This window comes from Homarus americanus, unplaced genomic scaffold (genome assembly GCF_018991925.1).
Source record: "Homarus americanus isolate GMGI-L3 unplaced genomic scaffold, GMGI_Hamer_2.0 scaffold25483, whole genome shotgun sequence".
Taxonomy (NCBI): domain Eukaryota; kingdom Metazoa; phylum Arthropoda; class Malacostraca; order Decapoda; family Nephropidae; genus Homarus; species Homarus americanus.
The window spans coordinates 7,201,573-7,229,081 of record NW_024726235.1 but is presented as its reverse complement, the minus strand read 5'-3'; the positions used below and the strand labels follow the sequence as shown (position 1 = coordinate 7,229,081).

General features: G+C 42.3%; 1 protein-coding gene across 1 annotated transcript in view; it reads left to right on the top strand.

Moving 5' to 3' along the window:
* Window positions 1-27,509, top strand: part of LOC121865496 (mitochondrial uncoupling protein Bmcp-like) — a 41,974-nt gene that overhangs the window by 1,969 nt on the left and 12,496 nt on the right. The window contains exons 2-3 of the mRNA XM_042365004.1: window positions 145-224; window positions 27,021-27,171. Coding sequence (XP_042220938.1) covers window positions 161-224; window positions 27,021-27,171 — 215 coding nt within the window. The 5' untranslated portion in view covers window positions 145-160. The remainder of the gene's footprint in view (window positions 1-144; window positions 225-27,020; window positions 27,172-27,509) is intronic.

Below are 27,509 nucleotides of genomic sequence, written 5' to 3'. Positions count from 1 at the left end.
TATAGTAACTGCATGGCAATACACAACTACGGTAACAACTACTGTTGTGTTGTAGTATTTTGATATTTTCTTTACCCCATTGTTTCTTTATAGTTTGTCTAGCTTCAACTTCGTGGTTGATAAATGCTGATAATTTTTTTTCAGGCGCCTCACACGTGGGATGGGCCGGAGCGACTGGCGCCCTTTCATCTACGGGGGCTTGTCTGCCTGTATTGCAGAGTTCGGTGAGTACCACATGACATTGAATATGTTTATGCTATTCTGTAGCTCGGTGGGCGCTCTCCATGCTTGAGAATCGGACCATCTACATGGATTACAAATGTACATTTAAACTTATACGGTTTATATTGATTGAGGAAATTTTTAGTTGAAAATTTCTCATTAAACCTACCTTTAATGTATTTTAAGAAAAGACCTTAGGTATTAAGGAGAGTTTTATCCTATTTTGTGGTTCAGGCATATGTGATGACAAGTAGTGTTATTAATATATCCCAATCATATATGTATAACTCAGAAGTAGATGCCAGATATTGTTAAGTGTTAAACACTTTTAACCCCGACCAGTGAATACACATCGTTAATATAGCTAAAGCTGCCTCCCAAAAGTTGGGAATGCTGTACAGATGCCGTAGCTACTTCACTCCTGAGCAGTTGCTCCAATTATATAAGGGATTCATTCGTCCTAACTTGGAGTACTGCTCTCATATCTGGGGTGGCTCTTCTTCTGTCCAACTATTAGATAGGGTGGAATCAAAGGCATTTCGTCTTATTAACTCTCCTCCTTTAGTCGACAATCTCTCTTCCCTGTCTCTTCGCCGCAATGTTGCTTCACTCTCTTTTATAGGTACTTTAACGGGCATTGTTCGGTGGATTTGGCATCCTGTGTGCCGCCGGCAAGGCCGTGGGCTCGTAACGCACGTCTTGCCCGCGGTGCCCACCGTTTCTCTATGGATGTCGGTCACACGAGAATAACCCGTTATCGTACATCCTTCTTTCCTCACACAGCCAAACTGTGGAATGCTCTGCCTTCTTCTGTTTCCATACTTATACAATCTTTGTCACTTTAAAAAGCTGGTTTTCCGGCATCTTCGTGGTGTAGATTAACACAGTATAACCTTTTTCTTCTCTATTTTCAATTTATTTCTATTCCCTCCCCCTCCCCCCAGGCCCCTTTGTGGGTAGTTTGACCTGTGCCCGGGTGGGCTAATTCCCGTAAAAAAGAAAAGAAAAAAAACGTGTGGACGAAAAAGTATTTGAAGCCATCAGATTGTTTTTACGCTTTGATGTTTTGTCCAACTTGTCTTCGTTACGTTAATTTATAAATCGCGCCACAATGCTTAAGATAGATTGCACCGATTTTGGATATGGCGGAAAAGTTGATTTTCAAATGTGTATACTGTATATTGGTGTTAGGATACTGTATAGTAGTATCTTTTGATGGTTTTTTGTAATGTCAGTGAAATACCTGTTTGTTTTTCTTGAGTATCTTCATATCAGGAGTTGGGAAGCCAAGCCAAGCCAAGTTTCCCTCGGTAAATGAAAGGTCTGCTACTGTTGCTGCTAATCCACTAGGACAGCTTGGCCTGATGCCATATACAGGCTTGTTATGTTAGCGTGAGACTTGCTGTTGAAATATTTGAGTTAATGGAGCTTATATATATATATATATATATATATATATATATATATATATATATATATATATATATATATATATATATATATATCTTAATACACTCGCTTTTGTTTGTACACATCTCTTATGGTTAAAGTGATAAAGCAGTTTTTTCGTGTAGAGAGATATGTACCTTAAACCCCATGTTTATTTGAACCCATTGGTTGTGAAGTTGACTGGGTGTAGTTTAGACAGACGGTGAACGCCACCAGGTATTCTAGAAGTTTTTGTTTATCTCGTATATGGGATAAGTATTTTTTATCCTCTTCCTATTTGAAGAGTAATTAAGTAACGTAACATTTCTACAGTTCTGTTGATTAACGGACTGTTATATCACACGTTACATAAAGTACGAATTTTTGTTTCGTAAGCCTCTAATCAGTTGTTGGCTCGCGGTGGCATGAATCATAGCTGTTGTATCACGTGACGTGTAGGTGCTCCTCATGCTCATCTAGTAGTCGCCGGTCTCTTGTCCTAACAGTGTAGTGACGTAATCCAGCTCGCGATATGCTTAGTAATGCAGTAGTTGCCAACCCCCCCCTACAAGGGTACTGTGTGACCTCTGTTGTATCACTTCCTGTACATGTGATAAAGAAACCCGCGGCTCACCTGCTGGAAATGGGTCAGAAATTGAAATTGCATTACTTGTCCAAAACAGTAAATTTGATCATGTTTGTTCATGACTGATTTAGAGCGGTATAGTTTTGCGAATTGTATACGATTATGGCCCCTGTTGGTGAGCACGAGAAGATTGGTGTAATGAACAGCTCCATCAAAGATTTCTGATAAGTTTTATACCAGAATAGAAAGTGGAAAAAGGTTTGCTCTAGGTTTGATTTGTTGCTGTAGGATTTCTAGTTTGAATTGTTACCTTGTAAAATATGTCATCCATCAGCAAACTCCTTCTAATGTCTCATTCTTTGTCTTGATACAGTAGTGTGAAAATATTACAATGAAGGTTGACATTTCGGAGATTCTACTCAGCTTGTACATACCTTGGCTATATTTACGTCACCTGTCTGAGCTTTGCCGTCGTCGATGCCACGGAAGGAAGCAAGTGGGTTGGGAAGGTAGGAAGTCAAGGGGCCCTGCCGGGAGTACTGATTTGCTGGTATTCATAAGACGAAGCCGACAAAGGATACAATTTCTTCAACTTTCCCTTTTCCTATTTCTTTATAATACAGCATTACCCTGCCGTCGATAAATATACAGTAGAACAGGAATGTATCACTCGGAGTACTGTTTTGGTACATTTATATCAAGTCTGTTCACGCGGCAGCCACGGGAAGGGAGAACACATCTTGGCGATCAAGGATAAATTAACTAGGCGGATGGCAAGGAATTTTTCCTTGCATTTCTGTTTCGGTGATTCAGAACGAACACTTGATGCTAGCAGACCATGTACTGTAAGGGTGTTAGTGCCAGTGTATCTGAGGTTTATGCCTGAGATAAAACTAGTTTATTTTAAGAACTTTAAGTATGGAGAACATAATACGGGCGTGAGAGAATAAACAAGTACCCTGTACACACAGGTAAATAAAAGTTTTAGTTCTTGGTTAAGGAATAAAGTGTTTGCACTTGGATAAATAAAAATTGGATGTGTATACATAAAAGTAGTGTTTGCGCTTGGGTAAATAAAAAGATTATATCTTATCAAAAGCAACCATGACCAGTGTCATGGAAGGTTGCACCCTTGACATGGTAGAGGGCACGGTGTAGCTTCATCTTGGCTGTACAGTCCTTTCTACTCTTCGTCAGCAGCACATTGTGTAGTGTGGCAAACAGCATCACTTTCGTGTGGTAGAGGATGTTCACCCGTGCCATGGGTGTCTGCACTGTCAACACCAAACTTTTCACTATTATGTATATGGACTGATTACTCTGAAGAGGCGGGTCGAGATGGGGGGCAGTTGCATCCCCGATAGGCGCCCTGATGTATCGGATGACTAGGTAATGGGTTCTGGTTTGGGTGGCTTTCGTACTGGCATTCCGTTAATTGACAATTTTAAACATTATTGGGTTGGAAGCCAAGACAGTTAGTTGCCTGCCTAGTAATCCCAGTTTTCATAGTAGTTTCTGTCTGTCACGCTCCACGCCCGTGTTATCACAGCTCTTAGTTTACCAGTTTTCTAGCTCAAGGGTGTTACATGCCCTGTGTAAATGTTCCTTATGTAATTTGTAATACGTTTTTTTTTATTTTTTACATGAATCCTCATGATGGTAGTGTATTGTTGGCGACCAGTTGTACACGTTTTGTCCATTCTGTACGGACTGTTTAGGTAAGACTATACAATAGGCTACTCTGGCCGACGCTGATTGCCGACTGATTAGAGCACCGATTGTGGAACATTTTAAAAGACATGAGATACAGTATTTAGTCACTTCAGAAGTATTAGCTCAGTTAAATAAAATTACTAATATTAGACTATAAGAATGTCTAGACAATGTCACTGTTTGCTCATGTGAGACGAAGCCTCGTTATCTGCAGATGTACTGTACCGTTGAAGGAATTGGCTGCCAGTCCTTTTAAATCCAGTCAACACTGCTCCACCAACCACGTATAGAACCGGGAGTCGTGTGTAGGTGTTTGTAGCTAGTCGAGCTCTCCATATTTCCCCGAGCGTCTCACTTCCCAGGTTAAATATGATTAGCATTGACACCAGTCCATGCACGGACAAAAACTCACTTGTTTGGCAGATTGAGTGAATTTTTTTCTTCCCGTTTTGTGTCATTTTGAGTAAATATTCCTCAAGGGTGTGTTGAAGCTCGCATTTACCCGAACTATCATAAAAAATGAATTGTGGTGGTACACTAGTCTAGGACTCCACAGGCGCACGGAACCTACGATAGGGACCTCTGGTAATGATTTTTTTTTTTACTGCAAAGTGGTACTTAACCGCATTTGATTTTTAAATTATTTTATTTTTTAAACTTGTACAACTTCCTATTTTATATATATATATATATATATATATATATATATATATTAACTTATGATTTTCCTCATTGCCAGAGGTCTCTAATGTAGGTACCTTGCGGCTGTCCACCACTTTAGTCCTCCAGTGTATAAGTCCACATAGCATCAACACGAGGCCCAAAGGTGTTGCTGGGGAGTAAAGAAAAGCAGATCTCATTTATGTATACAGTTTTAGTAGATCACTGATGATGAGAGTTTACTGAAGTTCACTTGATATATTAACCTTTGAAATGGTCCATTAGTTTACATTTTCAGTCACACCTGTACGGTGTTAATTATTCTCAACATTGAGTCATGGTGGATATTCCTCGTGATCATCGTAAGGGTGGAAGGGCGTCAAATATAATGGCAAAGTGGCGTGTATTATTATGTCCCGTGAATTTACTGATGAAGACACACTAGGGTGTTATTAACTATGAATAATTCCTGGAAATTTGGGCTCGTGAACACAGTCCCCCAGCACCGGCTAATAGCCAGGATGATGCACGCACCTCCTGCACGCCACTCCCTATAGGTTAGTTATTTACCGTCGAGAGATTTTCACCAACGGGACAAAGTAGTTTTAGTTTTATATTTATTTTAGGTAGAACTGATGTTAGCCATACTGTACACTTGATCAATGTAACAGTTATCACGGTTTTACTGTTTAACCTGGCTAGCGTCACGTTAACCTGACCAACACGGTATCAGCTACTGTTGTTGGAAGGGGGTGACGGCCGGTCATCAGCACGTCACGCACTGCGCCAAGACTAAACATGCAACCTGGGTATTTCCTGGTCTACTACACGGCGAGGGGAAGAAAACACTGGAGAGCCTTACAAGGAAATGTAGACCAAGCTACTCTGTATGGTGGGTGTTGCGTACCCGTACCTCCCTCCCCCCCAGACTAGGTCAGTGTGGCGGGTGTTAATGGTAATCCCATATAAAAATATGTATTTTTTTTTTCACCTGTGATTGTCGTGGTGCCTCAAGGCCGCACTCCCACCTACTTCTGCGTGGTATAAGTAAGGCTTAAGGCTGATTTACTAACGTGTGAGGATGGGGATGGTTCCTCGCACATAACCTTCACCCTGGAACTGGAACGCTACACGATATTTTTACTTTCTTGTGCACCTCTCCTTCATCTATACAACAGCAACTTCATCACTATCCTGGTCACGTAACGATGAGGAAGAAATGGTTGTCGTGCCTATTATGGTGGCTTGTACAGTGCATTAATCCCTGGAGTACGTTCACTTGGGCCCTTGAGTACTTAACCTTTGAACACCAAGACCCACTCCCTTGATTACGAGGGCGTTGTACTCAGGAGGGGGTGGGGGGGGGGGGGCTCTTACAGTGCACACAAGGGGTTAATTGCATGTACCCAAAGGATGAAGTCCTCGTATGCAAGGGGTTAAGTGCAGTAATGGCTAGCATGATCGTCAATGGTGGCCTGGTATAACTGCATTGTCTGGACTCGTTTGTTATGGCTGTTCTGCAACTCGGGTCTGCGTCGCCGCATACCCAAGTGGCCGGGTAGACTTATTCTTATTTATTTTCTTATTTCCTTGTTTATTGCGTAACTAAAGCTGTAATAGAAAAGTAATGTTAGCAATAGCTAATTAGGTTAAGTTACAGTAATCGGGTCATCCGTGTTTAAAAAATACTGATATCTATTAAAAATAATTATCATTTTCCCTCGATTGGTGGAGGAGCAACAGAGTGGTACCTCAGCTGATTTATCTGTTGTGTACACATGGTGAAAGGGGTTATATCAAGAGGATTGTAATTTGACAATACTGTTTTTGGGGTGTGTGCGTGCGCGCGCACGCACGTCTGTGGCGTTAACTTCAGTGTCATGGTAATTTTTGACCCCTGAACATTACACATACATAGGGAACAAATCTAATCTCTCCAACGCCTGATATACAGTACGTATAGTCTTTACAACGTTGAAGAGACTCGCCCGTATTATTAAACAACATCTTCCCTTGAAGAGGGTCGTCGTGTTTCAACCCGAGTTTTAAACTAAATGAGTCCTGAGGGACACCGCAGTACAGTACTTGACGGGGTGGTGTGGCGGTAAAATTAATTAATTCCTTTTCTTTCTCCTCTTCTCTAGACTTACTTCTCTTTCCCTTTCTTCTTTACTACTTTCAAACTCCTCTTAGTGGAAGACAAATAAAACATCAAGATGGTGTTCAACAGATTACAAAACCCGGCAGTGTTTAAGATTAGTGTAATATTAATTTATCCGTTGTTTAATTATTCAGCTTTGTGCCGTATTACAGGTAACTCGTGGGTCGTAAGTACTTTGGCCCGGTTTGTTGCTTCTTACCACCTAGCTAACGTTGTTGTTTGGTTAACGAGGGAAATCGATAACCTGGCGACCTTGGGGGCGTTATGTGTGCGTGTAGTACAGGTTGCAGTTGGCAGGGTGGTGCGTGTTCTTTGTTGTTGTACCACCAGAGGGCGTGTGGTGTGTCGCCTGCCTGTGTGGGTGTTAAAACCGGTGCTCTGCGGGTGCCTGACCTTCGCGTGAAAGGTGGAAATGGGTGTGCTTTTAAAGTTGAGTGCCAGACTCCTAGCGTGGCGGGCTGGGCTGGGCGGGGCAGGGCAGGGCAGGGCGGGTCTAGGTGGGCGCATTAAAGTACAGGGTTAGAGTCTATCTGGATACCATAGAGGGTTATGATATAGTAGTGGCTTCAACTATTGTCTGGGTAAACTATATTGGCTCTGTACTACACACTGGCTAGTCATGGCAAATTATCGATTCACAGGAACGTGCTTTATAAGGCAGTGGTCTGGCAGTGGCCCAGGTCGTGCCATTATGTGCCATGATATGCGTCTGCCTGGAGTTCCGTGACGCCGTGGCTCGGTGGTGACCAAAACACGAACTTGATTTTATTGACATTGACACACAGGAAGTGGCCTCAGCATTGAAGCAGAGGTATTCCTGGCATTCACAGCTGGGCCCGTTGTGTAAGTATGGGTATTAATGATTGTGCCTAGAGTTGGAACGGGGAAGGTTTACTAAAGTTACTTGTTGTGTGGGCTACTAGGGTGTCGGGGTGGCACTCGGTAGTCAGTTAAATATGGAGGTAGTGGAACCTTGCTGTAGGGGTCAGTGATAATACAGTAACCTGAGTGGTCTACCTGTGGGACCTTGGTGTGACGTTAGCGGGGTCAGGGGTAGCTCAGGTGAGGGCTGGTGGTTATGTATCTGCACGCAATATTACCACAATCGGGTGAGAAATTTTTACTACGAATGACGAGTAAAAGAATCTGCATCATAATGCGTTTTATTCCTCGCTACAGCGGGAGTTAGTCACCTTGTAAACAACACACTACGCCCATCCTCAGGAAGGCTAGTTAGAGAGCGTCAGGTTTATATAAATAGAGCAGTCGTACACCCCCGCTGTAGACATGGGTTGGCAGCAAATATTGTTTCTTCTTCGCAGCTAACTTGGCAGCACACCAACACTTAAACACTGTGCTGCACTAGATCTGAATACACAGTACCTTGCAGAACATCAGGAATATGGCGTAGGAGGCGTGTACTCCATAAACAACAAATTTATATATTACGTCACATTCACCTAAAACTTGTACAGTATCACGGAATTCGAGTACGTGTGTTTGTCGTTGCTCCTGAAAATACATAACATAATTTTTTTTTGTGTGTTTGACGTTTACGGGAAGCTTGTCATAATTCTTTCCACTACAAAAAAACAAAACAAATCTTGGTAGTCAAAGTGAAAGAATGTGAGTGTGGAAATTGTCCTTGAACAATGAGTGTGTGTGTACAGTATGTCTTTATACCTGGGCAGGAGAGTGCGTGGGGCCACCAACACAAGTAGATGTTTTTTTCTTCTCTTTGTAATATTGTTATGGCTGTGTATTTATTGGATGGGGTTTAGCGAGACCACTTCCTTTTCTACACGTTTAATGGCAATGATAAAGAAACCACTTCCCCTCGGTGTTTAATGACTGTAATACAAAAACCACTTCCCCTGCTGTGTGTTTAATGGCAGTGATAAAGACTACTACCCTTCATCTTGTGGACCACTCCCCTCCCCCCCCCTTCCCCCCTTTATTGTGCAACTGGGAAATGCCTCTGAGGAAGATTATAATATTTGAATGCCGTTGGGTATCAGGTCTTGTGACGCGAGTGTTATAAAACTGATTGGCGTCTGATAAAAGCTATAGGAGATCTAGGAATCCCGCCAACCACAAGTGATGAGGCTTCGAGTGTTGATCAATAATGCCAGTCGCCTACGTCGCTTATAATTGAATAACTCTTTGGGAGGGATAGTATTTTTCTTGTAAATGTCCTAATACGCAGTTCTTGTGGCTTTAAATGGGACGATAAGTTTGAGATTCATTTAAGGGGAGACGGTGTTAAGAGATGGTCCCTGTGTACAAATTTTGTGCGTGTGATTCTGAGTAACACCTTGTTTTAAAAGCGAATTCCTAGTGCAGTACAGTATTTAGTGCAGAAGTGTCCACAACACTCCCAGGTCGTCGCCCTGCCCCACAATCAACTTTCAAACAAAGCAGCAATCGTCTAGAGGACAAGGTAATTAGGTTTTACTGCCGCACGCTCTCTACTTAACGTAATATTGCAGTCCTTTGTTTATATTTTACAACATACTAACATATTTACGAAATTAAAAACAAATCGTATATACTACAGTTACATTTATCAAAATATGCAAGAGCAAATCTTGTAACTATATTTGTTCCACTGTAAAGCATTAAACAAGAGGCTTGTCCAGTAAGTAGTGCGTTTCTGTCTGGCAGTGACAATGATTTCTTTGGCCAGGATCAAACGGTTTCTTTTTTTCTTTTTTTTACTGTTACCCTACATACCTTGATGTGTAAATATGTTTTTGGAATCGTATTTCGATATTACACTGAGTGGGAACCTTCGCCAACTGTGCGTGTACACTATTGGCATATTTGGTTTGTTGTCATATCTGGATTGGTATTTTGTTGACTCCTAAATGTGCATTATGTAGGAGACCATCGACAGGCTCAGGCAGGTGTACTGTGGTTGGGGCAGCGTGGACGGGCTCAGGAAGGATGGCCGTCCTCGTGCGTAGTATAGTTAGGGCCCAGGGAAAGCTGTTGCTTCACGCGTCCCTTATCTTTCGCTTTCTAGTCTGAGTTATCGTTCTCTGTCTTATTAATTATCTGTTCGATGATATATACTGTATGTATCAGTGGATCCAAATATATTTCATTGTATAGGGCTACAACTGAGGTGGTGGGTGGGACACTGGTCATGGCAGGGTGTTGTCCTCCCTCCCTCACCTCCCAGTGTTAACACCAGGTGAGTGGTCGCTCCCCCCTCCTCTCCCGCACACTAACTTGACAGATTTTGTGACTAAGGAATGTTATCTTTATTTTCCGTATGCAGTATGTGGGTTATCAGTTCAGAGATAACGATAGTCACTTCCCTATACGGGGATGGTATATCCCATGGTGATCCGGTAGTCTGAGAAGACCCATTCATTCCGGAGCGAAACAAAGTCGGGTAGGGACAGTCGCCTGGCCCGCGCCATCGTCTCTCGTTTCATAAATAGCCTGGGGAACGAGATTGGGAGGTGCAGACTATGTTATGACTTATTAACGCGTGCGTCAGCCTTTCAGGAATATACATGCCCTTGTGTACACCAAGCCATAGGGAGGAGGGGGCGTACGATGACCTGATTCTGTTAAATTGTAGGGCAACTTAATGATATCCCGGTGGCATGTGATGTACCCGCCTAATCGTGTAAAAGATGTGAATATTTGTGTCAGTTAGAAAGGCTCTTGATGCTCCCCAGGTTAAATATGGATAGAGATTGTTCTTGGTGCCTCCTGCTGTGTGTGGAGGGGGTAACACTCGTCTGTATCCCTTCAGGTATCTTGTAAAAGCCAAAATTCAATTAAATAGAGGTTGACACTTGGTAGATGGAAGTTATACTGTAACCCAGAACAAGTTGATGTTATCGGTAGTCTTCCTCCGCCCTCGTGTTGTGTGGAGGTTATTTATGGCGCGTTTTCTCTGCAGCGATTTATTATTAAAGAGAAGGTAGCAGGGTGGATACCCCTCCCCCTGTCACGAAGGACCATAACTGGACATTGGTGAATTGACTTGTTTGAGGTGTTCCTAGTCACTATAATTATAATTTTGGAGCTGTTTTGTTCACCTCTCACACGGACGGGGGTGGACAATAAGCAATCCTGTGTGTGTGTGCGGTTGATGAAAAAAAACATTGATCATATTTTTGTCACCTTTGTTGAGGAGAATAATTGGAATATATAAAATTTACTTAGGGGAAATAGTATTATTCGGCGGGGCGTATTTTTCATTTCCATTTTCCCTTGACCGACCATCACTATCTCAGCCCCGGGTTGGACATTTTTCAGTCTTTAAATGGAGTGAGTTTGGGGTGGGAGTGTGCTGTGGATGGTGCGAGGAAGAGGTGGATGGTGTGAGGAAGATGTGGATGGTGTGAGGAAGATGTGGATGGTGTGAGGTAATGGAGGGGTGGTTAAGAAAGGCTTGTATTGTAGTGATTTGGTGTATGTTAAGGGTAAAGCACTAAAGCGATAAAAAACCGACACCACACAATATGCTGGGGGTCTTGATGGAAACCCCGAGATTCAACTTTAATGTGTTAGACAGACGGCTTACAAGTAGTACATCTTGACACTTTATTATGTGTGTTATATAAAATAAGTTTTCCACCAGTGTGCCAAGATCCCTATTAACGGTCAGGTAGCCTCCAGGTCCCCATTAATGTGTGGAAGGAATATTAGATACCACTTTTCTTGGTTGTGTGTGGTGGTGGTGGGTCTGGGTCCTTGTTTATAGTGGCGGTTGATTTATTCAGCTGGGACGGAGTGGGGAGAGTGGTGCTGCTTTTTCAAGTTTTGGTTCTTTTGTGATGGTCGCTGCGCTAACGCTGAATTTTGTAGCCACCACAAAGAACGTAATTGGATGCCGGTATGTACTTATGGTTCAACATGGTGCTACAGGTGTAGTTGGATGAGTACGGAGGCTCTAGTGAGCTTGATTTTACAGGTTGAATAACATTTACAAACACAGTGGTGGTTCGAAGTAGGTTAAGGTATAGTGTCGTGAGATACAGTTGACTTGTTTGTAGTGTATTGCTACAGTGAGGTCAGTATGGTAATTGTTATTTACAGTATGGATTGCTAGTCGAAGTATCTGGAGACGCCAGTCCAGTCCAGACTTGACAGACAGAGGACCGTCCCCCACCCTCGCGCTGGCCGGCGACGGTGGCAGGTTCGCTCTCACCCCTTGCCAGGAACCAGATACAACCGGTTTATTACTTCTAGAACATTCTCCTCGCGTTATTGCAACCAGTTAATCTAGAATTACTATTGATCATATGATGTCTAGAGCAAAGTTAACCACCATGAACCTCCCGACTGTTTATATAGCACATGCTAATTTTCAGTCGTTCACCTGTGAAAACTATCCCTCATGAGACCCCAGACGAGCTTCCTCCTCGGAAATAAAGACAGTCAGTTGGCCAGTCAGTGTAACTGTTGTGGTCACTGTCAATCATACTCTGAGACAGGGAGTGGAGATGATCGCTGTTGAGGTGTTTGTGTTGGAGGGCGCCAGCCGGGTGGGTGTTGTGTTTTAGAGGTCAGGGTCATGGTCGAAGGCTTGTGTGACTGACGTGTACTGTAGATGGGATTTCCTCACCGCCACAACGCTCCTTATCAACTTCCTCTCCTCTGGAATCTTGACACACCGAAAGTCTCTCCTTCATAGTGTTTTATCCTGAAACATGGAATGATGCCACAGGTGACCGCAGACACTGGCAGTATTACATCAGAGGAAGCGAGTTTGTTGCTGTGTTGGAGACTCGAGGGGGGGGGGGGAATACACGACTTAGTGGGTTATATACGGCTGACTGGGCTGTAGGAGCGTGACTTTGACCCTTAAAGAGATTTCAGGGTCAGCTTTAACCAGGCACCACTCTTTTGTTTTAACTTTTCTTAAGATGCCTGTATGAGGGAGAAAGGTCGGGTCGTAGCGTTATATGTTGAAACCCATCCACTAAATGTTAAAAGACGTCGACCTCTAGATATGGACACCCCCCACCCTTCCTCTCCTCCTCACTCTTCCTCCCCCACCGCCCTTCTTCCTCCCCCACCACCCTTCTTCCTCCCCCCACCCTTCTTCCTCCCCCACCACCCTTCTTCCTCCCCACCACCTTCTTCCTCCCCCACCACCTTCTTCCTCCCCACCACCTTCTTCCTCCCCCCACCACCCTTCTTCCTTCCCCACCACCCTTCTTCCTTCCCCACCACCCTTCCTCTTCCCCCACCACCGTTCCCCTCACCCCTTCCTCCCCACCACCCCCTTCTCTTCCCTTCCCCTTGCCTACGTTGTTGATAAGAGTAGCGAAGGTCAGCAGAGGGCCGTGGTGGTTGCAGTGGCCAGTTATTGATGGGGGTGGGGGCAATACTCAATTATATCGGCAAGTCCCTCCTAGCTCTTGCGGTGGATGATGTGGTGGGTACAACAACATTCAGACAAAGATCCTAAAGTATTATATTCAACAGGACGAAATCGGAATCACCTGAAGCTTAGCCCCCCTCCCCCCCCAGCTTATTTCACTTGATGATTAATAAAACGAGCTCTAACTGGGGGGGTAGGTTAGGTTAGGGTGGTTAATCTTTGGATGAGATAAGTTGGGGGGACAACCTCAGGTGATCCTAAAACCCCATCATCAAAATAAAACTCCGCACCTCAAAACAAATATCCTACAGGACAAAATCTCACCAGTATAACAACAGCGAAGCGGACAAAATCACTGCAGCTGGCTAAATTGAATTTTGTTAATTGCGGGATTGAGTTATGATGCGTGTTGTCTTATGCTCGCTGTGGGGTGACTCGTTCCTACCCAGCTTAGCGTTAATTATCCCTCGAGTTGGATGACTTCTTCCCTTGGCTGCTTTTGTCATATTATTGAAAGGATTAAGATATCATACTCAAGGGGTTAAGATATCATGGTCAAAGGGTTAAGTCATAACCATGGGATTAAGACATCATACTCAAGGGTTTAATATATTGTGCTCAAAGGGTTAAACCATCAAGATAAAGGGATTAAGACATCACACTCAGGGAGTTTAGACATATTGTTTAAGGGATTAAGTCAAGTTACCACACTTAAGGGGTTAATGACACTTTTTTTTTATTTATTTATTGGGCACTCCCCTACACCCTTGTGTAAGGTGAAGCGCAGAAGCGTTTACAGCTCCCAATAGGGAAGCATGCTAAGTTCATGCTTGCTTTTATGTCTCATGAGTTAAGGGCGTAGAAGCCTAAAGAGTCAATGTTTCGTGTCATCAAGTTATTGGAAGCTCCAACAACTCCCTGAATACGAATTCACAACTTTCGACTTACAACAGGTACCTACTTTACTGCTAGGTGAACAGGGACTAATGGGGGCTAGGAAGTAAGTCCAAACAACTTCCACCGGCCCGGGAAAGGTTAATGACACTGACCCTCGCCCTGTATTTTGTTTATATAAAATCTAATTAGCGAACACTATATATGGTGTGGAAGATGTGATGTTCGAGAGCTATATTGTGTGTTCTTTACCTTACTTCACGCTACCTTCCCTTCCCTTCCCTTCCCTTCTATAGCTTAGCGTAACACCTGCTATCTATACCCGGTGCGCCAGTACAGCTTAAATACATCGTCCGCTCTGGAAACGTATCGGCTGCCCATTTGTATTATTAAGAAGGGAATGTTGGCGTTTTAAGTTGTGTGTGGAGAATCCTTAATAATGTTACTTCTATCCGGTCTTTGTTGTTTATGTGGTATTCATCCTCCTTGGTGCTGTGTCATGAGGACATCGGTTGTTTTCATATGACTGGATACTGAGGAATTTATTGGTGAGAGAGAGAGAGAGAGAGAGAGAGCCTTGCGCGCGCGTGAACGTATTGCAGGAAGCTGACACTATTGATCTGCTGGGAAGGCACCGTCTGAGAGGTGGTTGTGGGCGGAGCTGTGGCCCTACGTACCAGACACGCCCACCACCACCCTGTAGTAGCATGAGTTATGTAATACGTAGTTAGGTATATTGACTAACCCCCCCTCTACTAAATTCCTGGCATTCCTACAGCTTTTTATGTAGAAATGATTGGTGGCCTAACAATCATTCGTTTTTTTTTATGTGTAATTGTAGTTATTATGCATTGATGAAAGACGTGGTTCTTTCTTTTGTCATTTTTTCACATACTTTAAGTAGCTGGGGATCCTTGGCGTCGTAGCAGTCTTTGTAGTAGTTGTCGTTGTTGTAATCGCTATAGGCAGTGGATGTTAATGCTGTATAATGGGCCGCTTTTGCCCGGTGAAGGCGAGGTTTGTTCTCACCAGACACCTGCCAGTATTAGTTATGTGTTTTTGTTTACGTCCGCTCCGTCCCAGTCAGCACCCATGTCCTCAGTTTCTAAGTTGGATGAGTTCTGGGGGTTTTGTTTTGTTTGATATACGTCATGCTTGAAACGTGTTCCGTGTTCAATAAGAAGATTTCTGTAAATTATGTAATGCAGTTCACTGTTGCACGTGTTGGGTGGTTAATTGACTATGTATTACAATATTTAGAAGACCTACAATGCTCTACAGGTAAGAATGTTGACTTTTCGAAGCCGTACGGAAGATTAATGGTTGCGTAGTTACGTTGCCAGTCTGGGATCCCGTTAATGTGACGCCCGTGCTAGTCTAGTCATGGGCCTAGCCATATTTGGACGATGATCTACTATAATGAGACCAGGCTAGAGTGAAACCCAAATTTTCATTTTAAGGGCGTGTAAAATTGAATGCAGCTTATTTACCCCGAAGTTCAATAAGACATAGTTAGTGGAGACGCCTATCAGGACAAGTAGTTCGAGCAAATAATGAATATGGTCAACCTACGGAGAGAGGCAGCAGTAATCGTAATAATAATAATAAAGGTTTATTGAAAAAGTTTGCAGCCCGAAGGCTGAAAATATACATTGGACATAAATGACTTATTACTTACATTGGTGGTTTAACAAAAGCCTTCATTAGAGAAAGGTGAAGGAACATACAGTGAACATACAGATTAATGTTTACACACGTAGATCATGTGAGCTGAGGTGTTGAACAGCAGACAATTAGTGTAGTAACTCCCTCACAGATGGCGTTATGAGGGGCATCACGTGGTGTAGTAATTACCTCACAGATGGTGTATGAGGGGCCTGATGTGGTGTAATAATTCCCTCACAGATGGTGTATTCGTAGGGGTGGGCGGAGGTGTGGGCGGTATTGTATTGGACATAAGGGTCAGTGGTCGTGACTTGCGCTTGTGAATTGATGGATGTGTCAGTCCTCGGGTTGGTGCACGGATCAGAGGAACAGATCCCATTGGTTTATTTCGTCGCAGCAAAATCTGAAATGTTGATCATATTCGTAGTAGGGTAGTTGGGGGTGAGACTTTCATAAGAATGGAAGAAACTGCAGCAGGCCTATTGGCCCATACTGGGCAGTCCCGTTTACACCCAACCCCTATCGCTCATATATCCATCCAACCGATGTTTGAAGCTATCCAGCGTATTCGAGTTAATGATGATGTTTGGTAACTTGTTCCACTCATCCACTACTCTATTTCCAAACCAATGTTTACCCCTCTCGCGCCTAAATGTAAATTTGTCTAATTTAAAACCATTGCTATGAGTTTGCACCTGGTTGGATAGTGTGAGTACCTTTGTTATGCCACCTTTGTTTAGCCCCGACTTCCATATATACACCTCACTCTACGTCTTTCGAGGAGTGCAAATTAAGATGCTTTAACCTGTCTGTATTCAAGGTTCCTAATGCCCAGGTTTAGTCTTGCCATTCTCCTCTGAATACGTCATTTTAATTCTGGTGTGCCTGCATCGCTTGAGATTAAGAGTAAAATCAGTATAGTGTAGACGGAGAGTTGAATATGTAGAGCATCAAATACACTGCATGACATTTCATAAGTGACGGAGTTGGAGGATCTCCAACTGGGTCACTGAATTTTTATCAGCAGAGTTTAGATGTTGCTGAGCGTCACTGCATTGGATGGTTTGTGTGTGGCACTCAACAAGGGCGCCCACGCACACTGCAGAGGCCCTAGAAAACTAGTGATTTCTTGGTGAAGGTCAAGGATGTTGGAGGAGGCCTCTCAGGTGGTGTACATTGTCCCCGCACCCCGTCCTGTAGTTACACTACTCTTCATACCATCTTCAGATCGTATTCACCTCGTCTTTCCTTTTGTTACTTGGTTGATCTTTACCTGAAGATGGTAACCTTGTCATCTTTCATAATGAGGTGTTGAAGGGACTGAATGTGATAACTTCGATTGATAAGTAAGTCACCATGAGGTTCTGTTCTATAGACCAAAGTGTAGAGAGATAAAGACTTGGGGTCCTGCAAGTGCTGTCAGGGTGAAGAATATACATTTCTTACCTTGTGTTAAGACAGTTGTGGTGGTTGTTAGGTAAGGCTTGGGTTAGTCTTGTTGCTCAATCCTGGCATCCCTTTCCTTCCATTTCAACATTCCTTATCGTGGTTTTGTCTAATTCCCAAAGTTGGTTGATTGCTGCTAACAGAGAACCAGACGTGAAATATTAAGAAGTGAACTTAAGGCAGAAAAAGAATATGATAAATGCATGGTCGTTGGAGTGCCCATGACATGCTGAGACAACTGTTGTGTACTAGAATGGTGGGGGAAGCGCAACTGACTGTGGTGAAGAAACTCAGAGATTTTTATTTGGTCTCCCTCACATGACGCGTAGTTGGGTAAAGAGCTCACCAGGACTACCATGTCTATATTCGGATCACTTGGAGGATCTTTACCACCAACTTATTTCACCTAAAGATTAACCACACTAACCCCCCAGTAGTGTAAGGGTGATTAATCTTTAGGTGAAATAAGGTGGGGTGCATAAAGGTAATGTCATCGAAAGGACACTATAAATTACATAAAATACCTCAGGACTGTGTTGGGTCAGGGAGGACGTCTACCCTCAGAACAAACAGGTGGCGGAGTTATGGTTGATAAATGTTGCCACGTCCCACGATGACCACCGGCGCGTGTCAGGGAATCATACGAAAGGTCATAGGTGAGGAATGTAAGGGCTTGTGCCTGGGTTTGTGCATATTATTGATGGAGTACAGTAGTTTGTTACAACCGTGGTGCCTTATCGCGTAGCCAGCTGTCACGAAAGCAGGAACAAAGGAAAGAATATTCGCTTCCCATAATCTCTCATTCCCGTTTTACTGTTTTTTATTAATATTTTTTTTTATTATCTTTCTGGGCCTCACTCTTGTACTCGAAATTCTCTTGTGTTTACCTTATTGTCTGTCCCTTGTGCTTGTCCACCGTGTAGTACATCATGTTTTATGGACGAAGGCGTAGTGGGCGTGTCGAGTGCCCCTGGGCCACGCTGGAGAGGGCGAGAGGTAAAGGAGGGCGAGAGAGGAATGTCTGTGCACCAGGCCTCGTGACTCTCAGTTGACGCCAACCCTTTACTCTAGCTGTGATTTTTTTTTTGCATTACAACCTTTGAATGTTTTCTACCCGAGGAAGAAATGCCTTGGATAGCTTTGTTACATTATTATTAATAGAAATTCATTTTTAAAAGAGAACGGCGTCTTATGACTTAATTGTTACGACGTCAGATGTAACCATGTTTTACAAATCGATCAATTAATCTTGAACAATTTACCAGACGAGAGAATTTCGGCGAGAACTGTTTGACTATGACTTTGTGGAGTTAAATCAGATAATGTAAAACTTTAATGCCACTATTTAATCTAGCGAGGGCAATATAATATGAGATATAGCCTCCAGAGATTATTGTTTTCGCTGTAAGGATGGTGTAAGAATGGATGGATAACTACAGCACACGTTGTAAACATGTGATTGGTGTTGCTTTGACTTGAGAATAAGGCCACACAACAAATATGGCCACTCTACACTCTTTAATTATCTCTGTTGTATGTTTTGTCACAACGGATTTCCTTTGTTATCGGTAACGAAATATATATTTTTTTACGTTGATATGGAAAGTTCCCCCCCCCCCTCCCTCCTCCCCGCCCCCACTCTTGTTTTATACATAAATACTTACACATTATCAAGCTTCATTACACAGTCACGCACTGTATGTTTTATATTGCCTGGGTTATAACTTATAATAACGATGTCGATACTTGCTTTTGGTAATGAAGACTAGGCCGTCCTTCTTTGACACACACACACACACACACACACACACACACACACTCACTCTTACTTTCTCTCAACATAAGGTGAACCGAGGAACGCGTGGAACTCTGCAACTATTGATTCATCTATTTTAGTTATTCTTTAAAGGCTTGGCAAATTGTTCTTGGCTGAGTGTGCTTGTAGCAGTGGTATGTAAAACAGTTGATAATGAATGCTCAACCTTCCTTGTACCTTAAGTATTGACGTTGATTCCTCAAGGTAACATATTGTACTGACTGGTAAGTGAAATGCTGTATGCTTGTCATGTCACTGGCCTTCACAGGTGAGACTCCTGAACCACGGTTATTGGAGAGATGTAGAGGTATAAATATTCAAATAATCGATAAATAGATTACGAAATTGCGCTCAGTAAAGAACTTTTTTTATCACTTGGTCAGGAATTGCGTCGCATATAATCACATAACATTCCATTGTGTATTTATAAACAGTATCTAATATTGTCCAGAATATCGGTAAAGTAACTGGGTAATACCGAGATGGAGGACAGGGTGAGTTCCCTTCCTCGTTTGTGTACAGGGAGGGGATGGATGATAAGTATATGTATAGATCATGCGTGCGTGGGGAGGATGTGCAGCAGTAGCCACCCATGTGTGCTGTGCAGTACTCCTTTATATACAGCACGTGACGTATGGTTGGAATAATTTCTAAAATATTTTCATGGTGACGGTTTCAATAGTTTGTGTTTAGTTATGGATTTGATGGTGGTTTTCCGTTGTTCGGTGTCATGTAGGGTGAATGTACTACACCACATCAGGCCCTTCATAACACCATCTGTGAGGGAACTACTACATCATCAGGCCCCTCATAACACCATCTGTGGGGGAATTACTACTTCATCAGGCCCCTCATACACTATCTGTGAGGGAACTACTACATCATCAGGCCCCTCGTAACACCATCTCTGAGGGAATTACTACACCACGTCAAGTTCCTCAAAACACCACCTGTGAGGGAGTTACTACACTACGTGTCTGCTGTTCAACACCTCAGCTCACATGATCTACGTGTGTAAACATTAATCTGTATGTTCACTGTGTTCCTTCACCTTTCTCTAATGAAGGCTTTTGTTAAACCACCAATGTATGTAATAAGTCATTCATGTCCAATGTATATTTTCAGCCTTCGGGCTACAAACTTTTTCAATAAACCATTAATTATTATTATTATTATTATTATTATTATTATTATTATTATTATTATTATTATTATTATTATTATTATTATTACTACTGTAGTTGTTATATCTAATCGTTGTTATGAGGTAGCAGCTCAAGGAGTAGTCATATCTAATCGTTCGTCTGTCTCGTCAAGTTATAAAGTGAAGGTCTCCTAAGGGCTAATTAGTCTTAGTACCCCGAGTATTTAAATTTCTCAGGACCTACTTTTTTTATTCTGACATTCTTTGTCAGTTTTGTACATAGCGAGCCACTGATGATGAAAGACGCAAACACCCTTTTCTTTGTTGAATATTTATTGCCGGGCTCCTGCTTGTGTCACGCAGACATGACTGGAGGAGGAGAGGGAGTCATTGAAGATGCAAGCAGCCGCGTCAGACTTATAGATTCGTCATCGTACTGTGTTGACAGAACCAGCCACGACGTAAGGTCGGTGGCCTGCCCAGTTTTAGTCTGCGAACATGTAGAACAAAATAAACACGAGAGGAATGTACTATAGATCTTACGACCATCTAACTCAACGTCACTGAGCGTTTTCCTCATTTGGTTGTGTGGCTTATATCCGTGTGTGTCATTTTGCGTGCCTGGGTGGGCGAGGGAGGTGGTGAGGCGTTTCCTATATTTAGACCACTGAAATCGTGGCGTTCCATTACCAGTGGATGGTGAGGTGTGAATAATTACAGTGAGCAGATTAGGAGAGCGAGATGAAAATATTAGTGATGACGCAGATGTGGTGAGAAAGCTTGGGAGGTGGGCAGGTGCTGGACTGGTCGTGGTCAGTCAAGAACCTCACCCCATATTTCTTCATTGACATTTGTTTTCTTTCTGTAACGTCCCCATTAGACAAAGCCACTGGTAATCGTGTTTTTATCAGTGGCTATACTTTGCAATTTAGACGTCACTCCCACTTAAAACAGTGAGGAAACTTGTATCTTTGTTATCAGTCTCCACACAATGAGTGATTAGTGCACACACACACACACACACACACACACACACTCTCTCTCACTCTCTCACACACTTAATGACAGTATTTATTCGTACCAGCTCCTAATGGCGGTGAAACCCTGGAACATCTCCCGGTTATGGCTCTGTAAAAAATTTTCATTACTTCCTTGTGCATAAACTTGCATACGTGTTTGTCAATTTATTTATCTTTATTTTTATATATTTTTAACTATTAATTTACGTAGTAATGGAACAATGGTCGAAGAATTATACACGCTTATTATTGATGTACAGTACAGTTGTAACCCCAATCTCCTCCATACCAACTAGTACAGGGCATCTACCAGTGGGGTCATAATGTGTGATTGGTTTACACCTGGTGAACGTTGCCTCTAATGGTATGTTTTTTTTGTCAGATTAACACAACACAATGCCAATTATTAATCTTAAAATCCAGTCTCCCTCAGTCACACGTCACTTCAATAAACGCCTCAGATTGTCAAGTGTGTCTCGGGGAATTATGTCCACAACTTTACCCGTTGTTGTGATAATAGTAACGTATCACCACTCCTGTTGTTATTACTGAAGGTCATTAAAGTTTACATTTCAGTGGTGCAAGAATATGGTGGGGGATTTTAAACTGATCACTGAACTGTTTGTCAATACAACTGCGTTTTGTAGTTTATCAGGTAAGTCATGTATATATGTTTTACCATTTCCCCTAAAGCCTAAGTTGTTGACGTCTACACTGGTTTTCGTCTATGTACAGAAAACCTTCGCTCACAACTCCCGCGAAAGTAACACGAGTCCATGGGCGGTTCAGACTGGGCGTGTTACTGTTTTGGGAACTTGTGTGTGTAGCTGTGTAAGTGAGAGAGAGACTGTGTGTTTGTGTGTGTAGATATATTTATAGTATATGTGGGCCTAAAGATTGTTATCCCTGAAACCGTGCTTAAACTAAAATTTAAGGATTGGAGGAATTCTTGGCTTAAAGTTAAAAGGACAGATTTTCACACACACACACACACACACACACACTCACACTCACACTCTCACACACACTCACACACACTCACACACACACACACACACACACACACACACACACACACACACATTATCGAGCCAACTTTAAACCCATAATATGACCCCCATAAACACTTGTTATCTACATTCTGAGGGAAATTGTGGGTTTCCCCAAATAGCAGATAGTGTGCGAGTTATTGTAATATGACTTAACCCTTCCAAACTTATCGGTCATCTTGTTGATAGTTTTTTCTTTAGTTATTGAAGTTTCCTGGTAAGAGTAGCTGACGGATTTTAAGTTAGATAGTAAATTAAGATTGTACCAGGTGTGTTTATAGTCAAAATAGCCCGATTCTTAACTTTACAAGCAGCCGAGTCGCGTCATGTTTTTTTTTGAGTGAAAGTAAATGACCACGAGCGTGCGTGTGAAAGAGAAAGAGGTTTATACGAGCCACTTAAAGAGAGAAAGGGAGAGGGGGATGTTAATATCAGTTCGATTGATCTTCATTATACAGTACCCATCCGACCCAACAATAGTTCCTAAGAAAGAAGAAAACCAAAAATACTAGAGTAAGGCAACAATGCTCTGGTGTGGTGCTGGTAAGTGACAGGTTTGGCTTGGAGTGGCGGACAAGTGCAGGTAGAGCAGGTTTGGCTGGCACACCGATCCAGGCGTCGTGTACTTGTATCTGGGAAACTTGAGGGCAGGCTAGCAGTGGTCGCACTGCTAATTGGCTGTATATTGGAGAGCTAGGGTAGTAAAACATTCCCGGTAATAGTGTTTGGTTTGTGGGCACTCGGATGAACAGTGTCGGCACTCGCTTTATATCCTGGGCTGGAAGTTCGTGCCACAGTTTTGCAGATACAGTTGTATTTTGCGTGTTGATGTAAATAAGCTTTCCCTCATGTCGACTCGTGTATTATTTCTATCTTAAACTCTCTTTAAAAGTCGTCGCCTAGCGTCAAAATCCTCACTGCGGCGTTAACTTGGCAATAGTTCAACATTGGTTTGGCAGGTCATCTTGTTTATGTCGTGTCAGAGCCACACTTGTCTCACGTGAGCGTGTTGTGGGTGGCGGTATTCTCACTTTGTACACTTTGTTGGCTTCTGGTTAATTCCCGACCGTGAAGGAAGTATTTTCTGTAGTTATTTTGTTCTCGTACTGTACTTAGCGAGGTGTTCATTTTTATTGGCATCCCTTCTTGTTGCAGTAGCCAGTGTAAGGGAGATCACCAGAAGATTAGGCCCCTAGCTTATTTGGCCTAAGATTAACCTCCTTTCCGCTAACCTAACCTTCGGGTGATTCTACTTTTGTTTCGTGTGTGGGTTCCACTGTTTATCATTAACACAGTGCAAGAGGTTTAAAAGTTATACAGTTTTCAAGGTCAAGGTGACAGTGAAAGGTAATATTTTGCAAGAAACGATTGCTTGTCAGGGTGGGTGTTGCAGTCTTTGTGCTCTTATATAATAATATTGTATATATTGTCTGACTTTTTTGGTTTTCATATCAGATTGTTAACAATTGAGCTAAAGAAGAGCAATAATTTTTAATACTTTTAATATGACAAATATAATTTGAAAACTTGGGAAGACATTCCTACTAATTTTCAGTCAAGGAAATTATTAAAGTATACTGTCAGTGGTGGGGCGGCCGTGTTGCCAGTTAGTAGAATGCGTTCAGACAGATCTAGTTGCGACACTTCACAACGAATCTAGTGCAGTGGATGTTACCGAGGTCAGACGGTAAACTTTTAGGTGTGTTCCAGCACACGATAAGGATCGATCTATCCAAGCGATTAGATTTTAAAGATTTTAAATTATTGTAGATGTGGACAAAAAAATGTCCCTGCCACCTCTGGCTGACCCCCTGAGAAGTTTCGTAAAGGGAATAAGGCATTGGCGGGGCGATGGGCGTGTGCCAAGACGTTGCGATATTGTGAGCGGTTTTAGCAGTGGTCACGTGTTAATGCCATACCCCCTGCACGTGGAAGCACACCCCCACTTCTCACGTGTCTTGGCCTGGTCGTCACCACTTTTGGGTATGAGGACTTTTTGGAACTGTGTTTTGTTTACAAAGCTCACTTTTATGTCTGAAGAGCTTTCAGAATTGAAATAGGTTGAGGGTGTTTCTACAGAATTTTCCTGTTTTCTGGGTCGCTGATTCAGTCCCAAGGCACTCCCAGCTGTAAATAAAATACATTGGGGGGTGAAGGCGGTAGAGTACAGCGACGGCCACGTTGTCTCCTGCTGTACGCTATAATCACACTACTTAACTGACAGTAATGTCTATGGACCTCACTTTCGTCTTCGGTAAAAATCAGGAGTCATTGAAACAACGAAGGTAAATTCTTTAAAATTTCCTTCTATTTATGTCCTGGGAATTTATAGAATTAATATTTTTGGTTGTTTATATGTGCTGATGTAACTAAGGATAATTTGGTTTGTGCTTTTAAGAACTGCTCAGTACCGAGTGTTGTAAAGGCCAACGTAACTCACCATAACTTAAGTACTGTACTTCCCGGTAGTACAGACAGGAATTACACCCCAGTATATTTTACCAACGAATTTTAACATTATACCTTCGTTTTCTTTTAATTTAGCTGAAGATCTCCAAAGTAGTAAAGGTAAATAAAATGAGTGAATAAGAATGATAAATATATTGCCCATGACATAAACTTTGTCTTGTTAATGATCGGGTTCACTTACCGTACATTCATTTGCAGTACAGTACTATAGTGTTTAGGGTGCACGGGAAGCCCTCTCACAGCTGTTTCTCAAATGTCGGCGATGTGTTTGTTATAACACCGGCAAATTGATCAGATATACGACACCCAAGGTTCACAGGTTAGCCAGCCGTATAGGTATACTGTAATGCCCCGCGACTTGTACCTATCGGCTTACCTGTTGTTTTTTCTGGTGCAGGAAGTGACTAATTTTTTACACACACATTTTTACCCCTAACTTGGAGACACCGCGCCTTCGAGTTCAGTTTTAATTTTCTTAAGGTTTTGAAGTGTGAAGATGACACGGTGTAATTAACCTTTGAAATAAAGAGCAGTCTCATTGTTCCCACGTAGAACAGAGGGTGGAAGATACTGATGCTCCGTGACCTTGAAGTGTTACAAGGCTAGGCACGTGTACTGTCCGTGCTACTGCTGGTAGTGTTCCCCAGTACCTTCAACGGATGTGATTGTAGAGGTCTACTTTTCCTCGTTTTCGTAAAGTTCCTGTACAATGAATGACATGTTCGTGAGATTTGAATGCTTATATCCACTTGTGCTAGCGGTTATGGTAGTGCTTTAAAATCTAGATTCGAATTTCATTAACAACTTAATAAAGCAATTTTAGGGATATTATTTACCAACAAATTTAGCGTTGTTGATCCCTGACTTGCGAGGTTATGTACGGCATTAGAACATATACAGTTCACAGTGGACACCCTTAAGGTTATTCGTAGCGTTTAATTCCTATGACCGTTTCATGTAGGAATATGATTTTTGTCCACTATTGTATCTGATTTTAAGGATGAGTTAGCAATATTTATATCGTTTTAAAAAGTTATTTAATCAGAGACTCGAGTTAAATGCACTGATGTTTTATTGTTTAGCAGTAAGAAATAGCTGAATTATTAATTTGAAGTAGTCATGTGTTCATTTTTGGGGGAGCCTACTGTAAGTGACCATGTGATGACTGCTTAGATGAGGCTACTCCACCGTCACACTGCAGTACCTAACCCGTACCCAACTTTCCCTCCCCTCTCTTAATACATTACCTTTGCTGCCCACAATAACAGTTTTTGCCGAATTAACAACGATAGTGGTTCTTTCCTGAGTACAATGATAATGTAAAATCCATTATATGATAACGGTAACATTATTATTATTATAGTGCACTCTTAGTTTCAATCGAAATTGCCGAAATTCAAGAGAGTATTAACATTTACGGATGTGTATATTATTTGTGTGTTATGTTTCGCTGTATTGTATGTGGAGGCTCCCAGCTGAATTAAGGTCAAATCTTTGTTCTGTATCGATGCAGATATTTCAGAAAGGTTGCACGAGGACGTGTCATCTCAAGAAAGTGTGGATTAATTGAAGTTTGTCAGAGGTCAGGGTCACAGGAAGACTAAACCTTTTACTGGAGCATAACATTTGAATTGATTACATAACCTTGCCAAACGTGACCCGACCCGGCCTAACCTAACCTGATCATGGAACTAAAAAGGATAAGCCATATAAAACAGACGATCGTCCAGGTGGAAATTGCAGCAGATATTTTGATAACTGTTCCCGGGTGTCTGAAGTCAGTATGCCTTGCCATTTGTTCTCACCCTGTGGGTTGGCATTGGGAAGGACATCCAGCAGTAAAACTTGGTTTCAACGTCCATGATGGCTTCCAAGTTACCAAAGCTGTACTGTACTGTATTCCCTGGTCTCTGCTGTAATTTCTAAGCTGGTATAACACCTGTTTGATGGTAGTGAGGGAGGGGGTATCCCATTATGATTTCACCCAACAGCTGCCATCAGGGTGATGTTTGAAAATATAGAACACCAAATTCCAATGCCTGTTGAAGGTCTTTACTGATGATAGTTAAATATCTTCAAGATTGCCTTGTTGCAAGGAGTGTCATAGTAGCTCTTGGGTCAATGAAGATATTTTTATTACAGTAAACTGGACGTGATTATCTTCAATACGTAGATGTAATGTAAACAACAATTTATCAATAACGGTATTTATTATAACTAGACAAAGTCTGTTCCACAATACGGTACAGGTATTTTTATAATTTGTTATATGTCCCCTTTTTCAAATTTGCTGTACAATGAGGGCAGTCATGTTATCACACATTTCATATTTTATTGATCTTCAATTTGAATCTTTATTGTTTTCTCTGTGTAACGACAGCTAATCTTCTTTGCAGGGACTTTTCCCATTGACACGACCAAAACTCGGCTCCAGATTCAAGGTGGACGAAGTGATGCCGGGGAGGTGATCACAAAACGCTACCGGGGAATGCTCCATGCACTCCTTAAGATATCCCACGAGGAAGGAATTAGGGCTCTCTATTTTGGGTGAGTGGCAGATTGAAGTTTTTATTTTATTTTTATCACAACATATATACAGTATACTGTCGTCTGGTTTTACGCGGTTAATTAAACCCATGGAGGTCTGCGTATAAAGTGAAACGCGTAAATAAAATAACAACCTATGGGATTAATTGAAATAGTGACTGGGCTTGGCGCTGCTTGGGCCAGGTAGTTCAGGGCCTCTCGGGGGTGGTGGGGGTCCAGCGGAAGCCATTGTGTAGAAAGAAAAATAAAGCACTGGTTCCTGGGCACGATTGAATAAACGCAGAGACAGTGAGACTGACGCTGTGAAGAGCGGGGCTGGCAAGGATGCTTAGACCAAT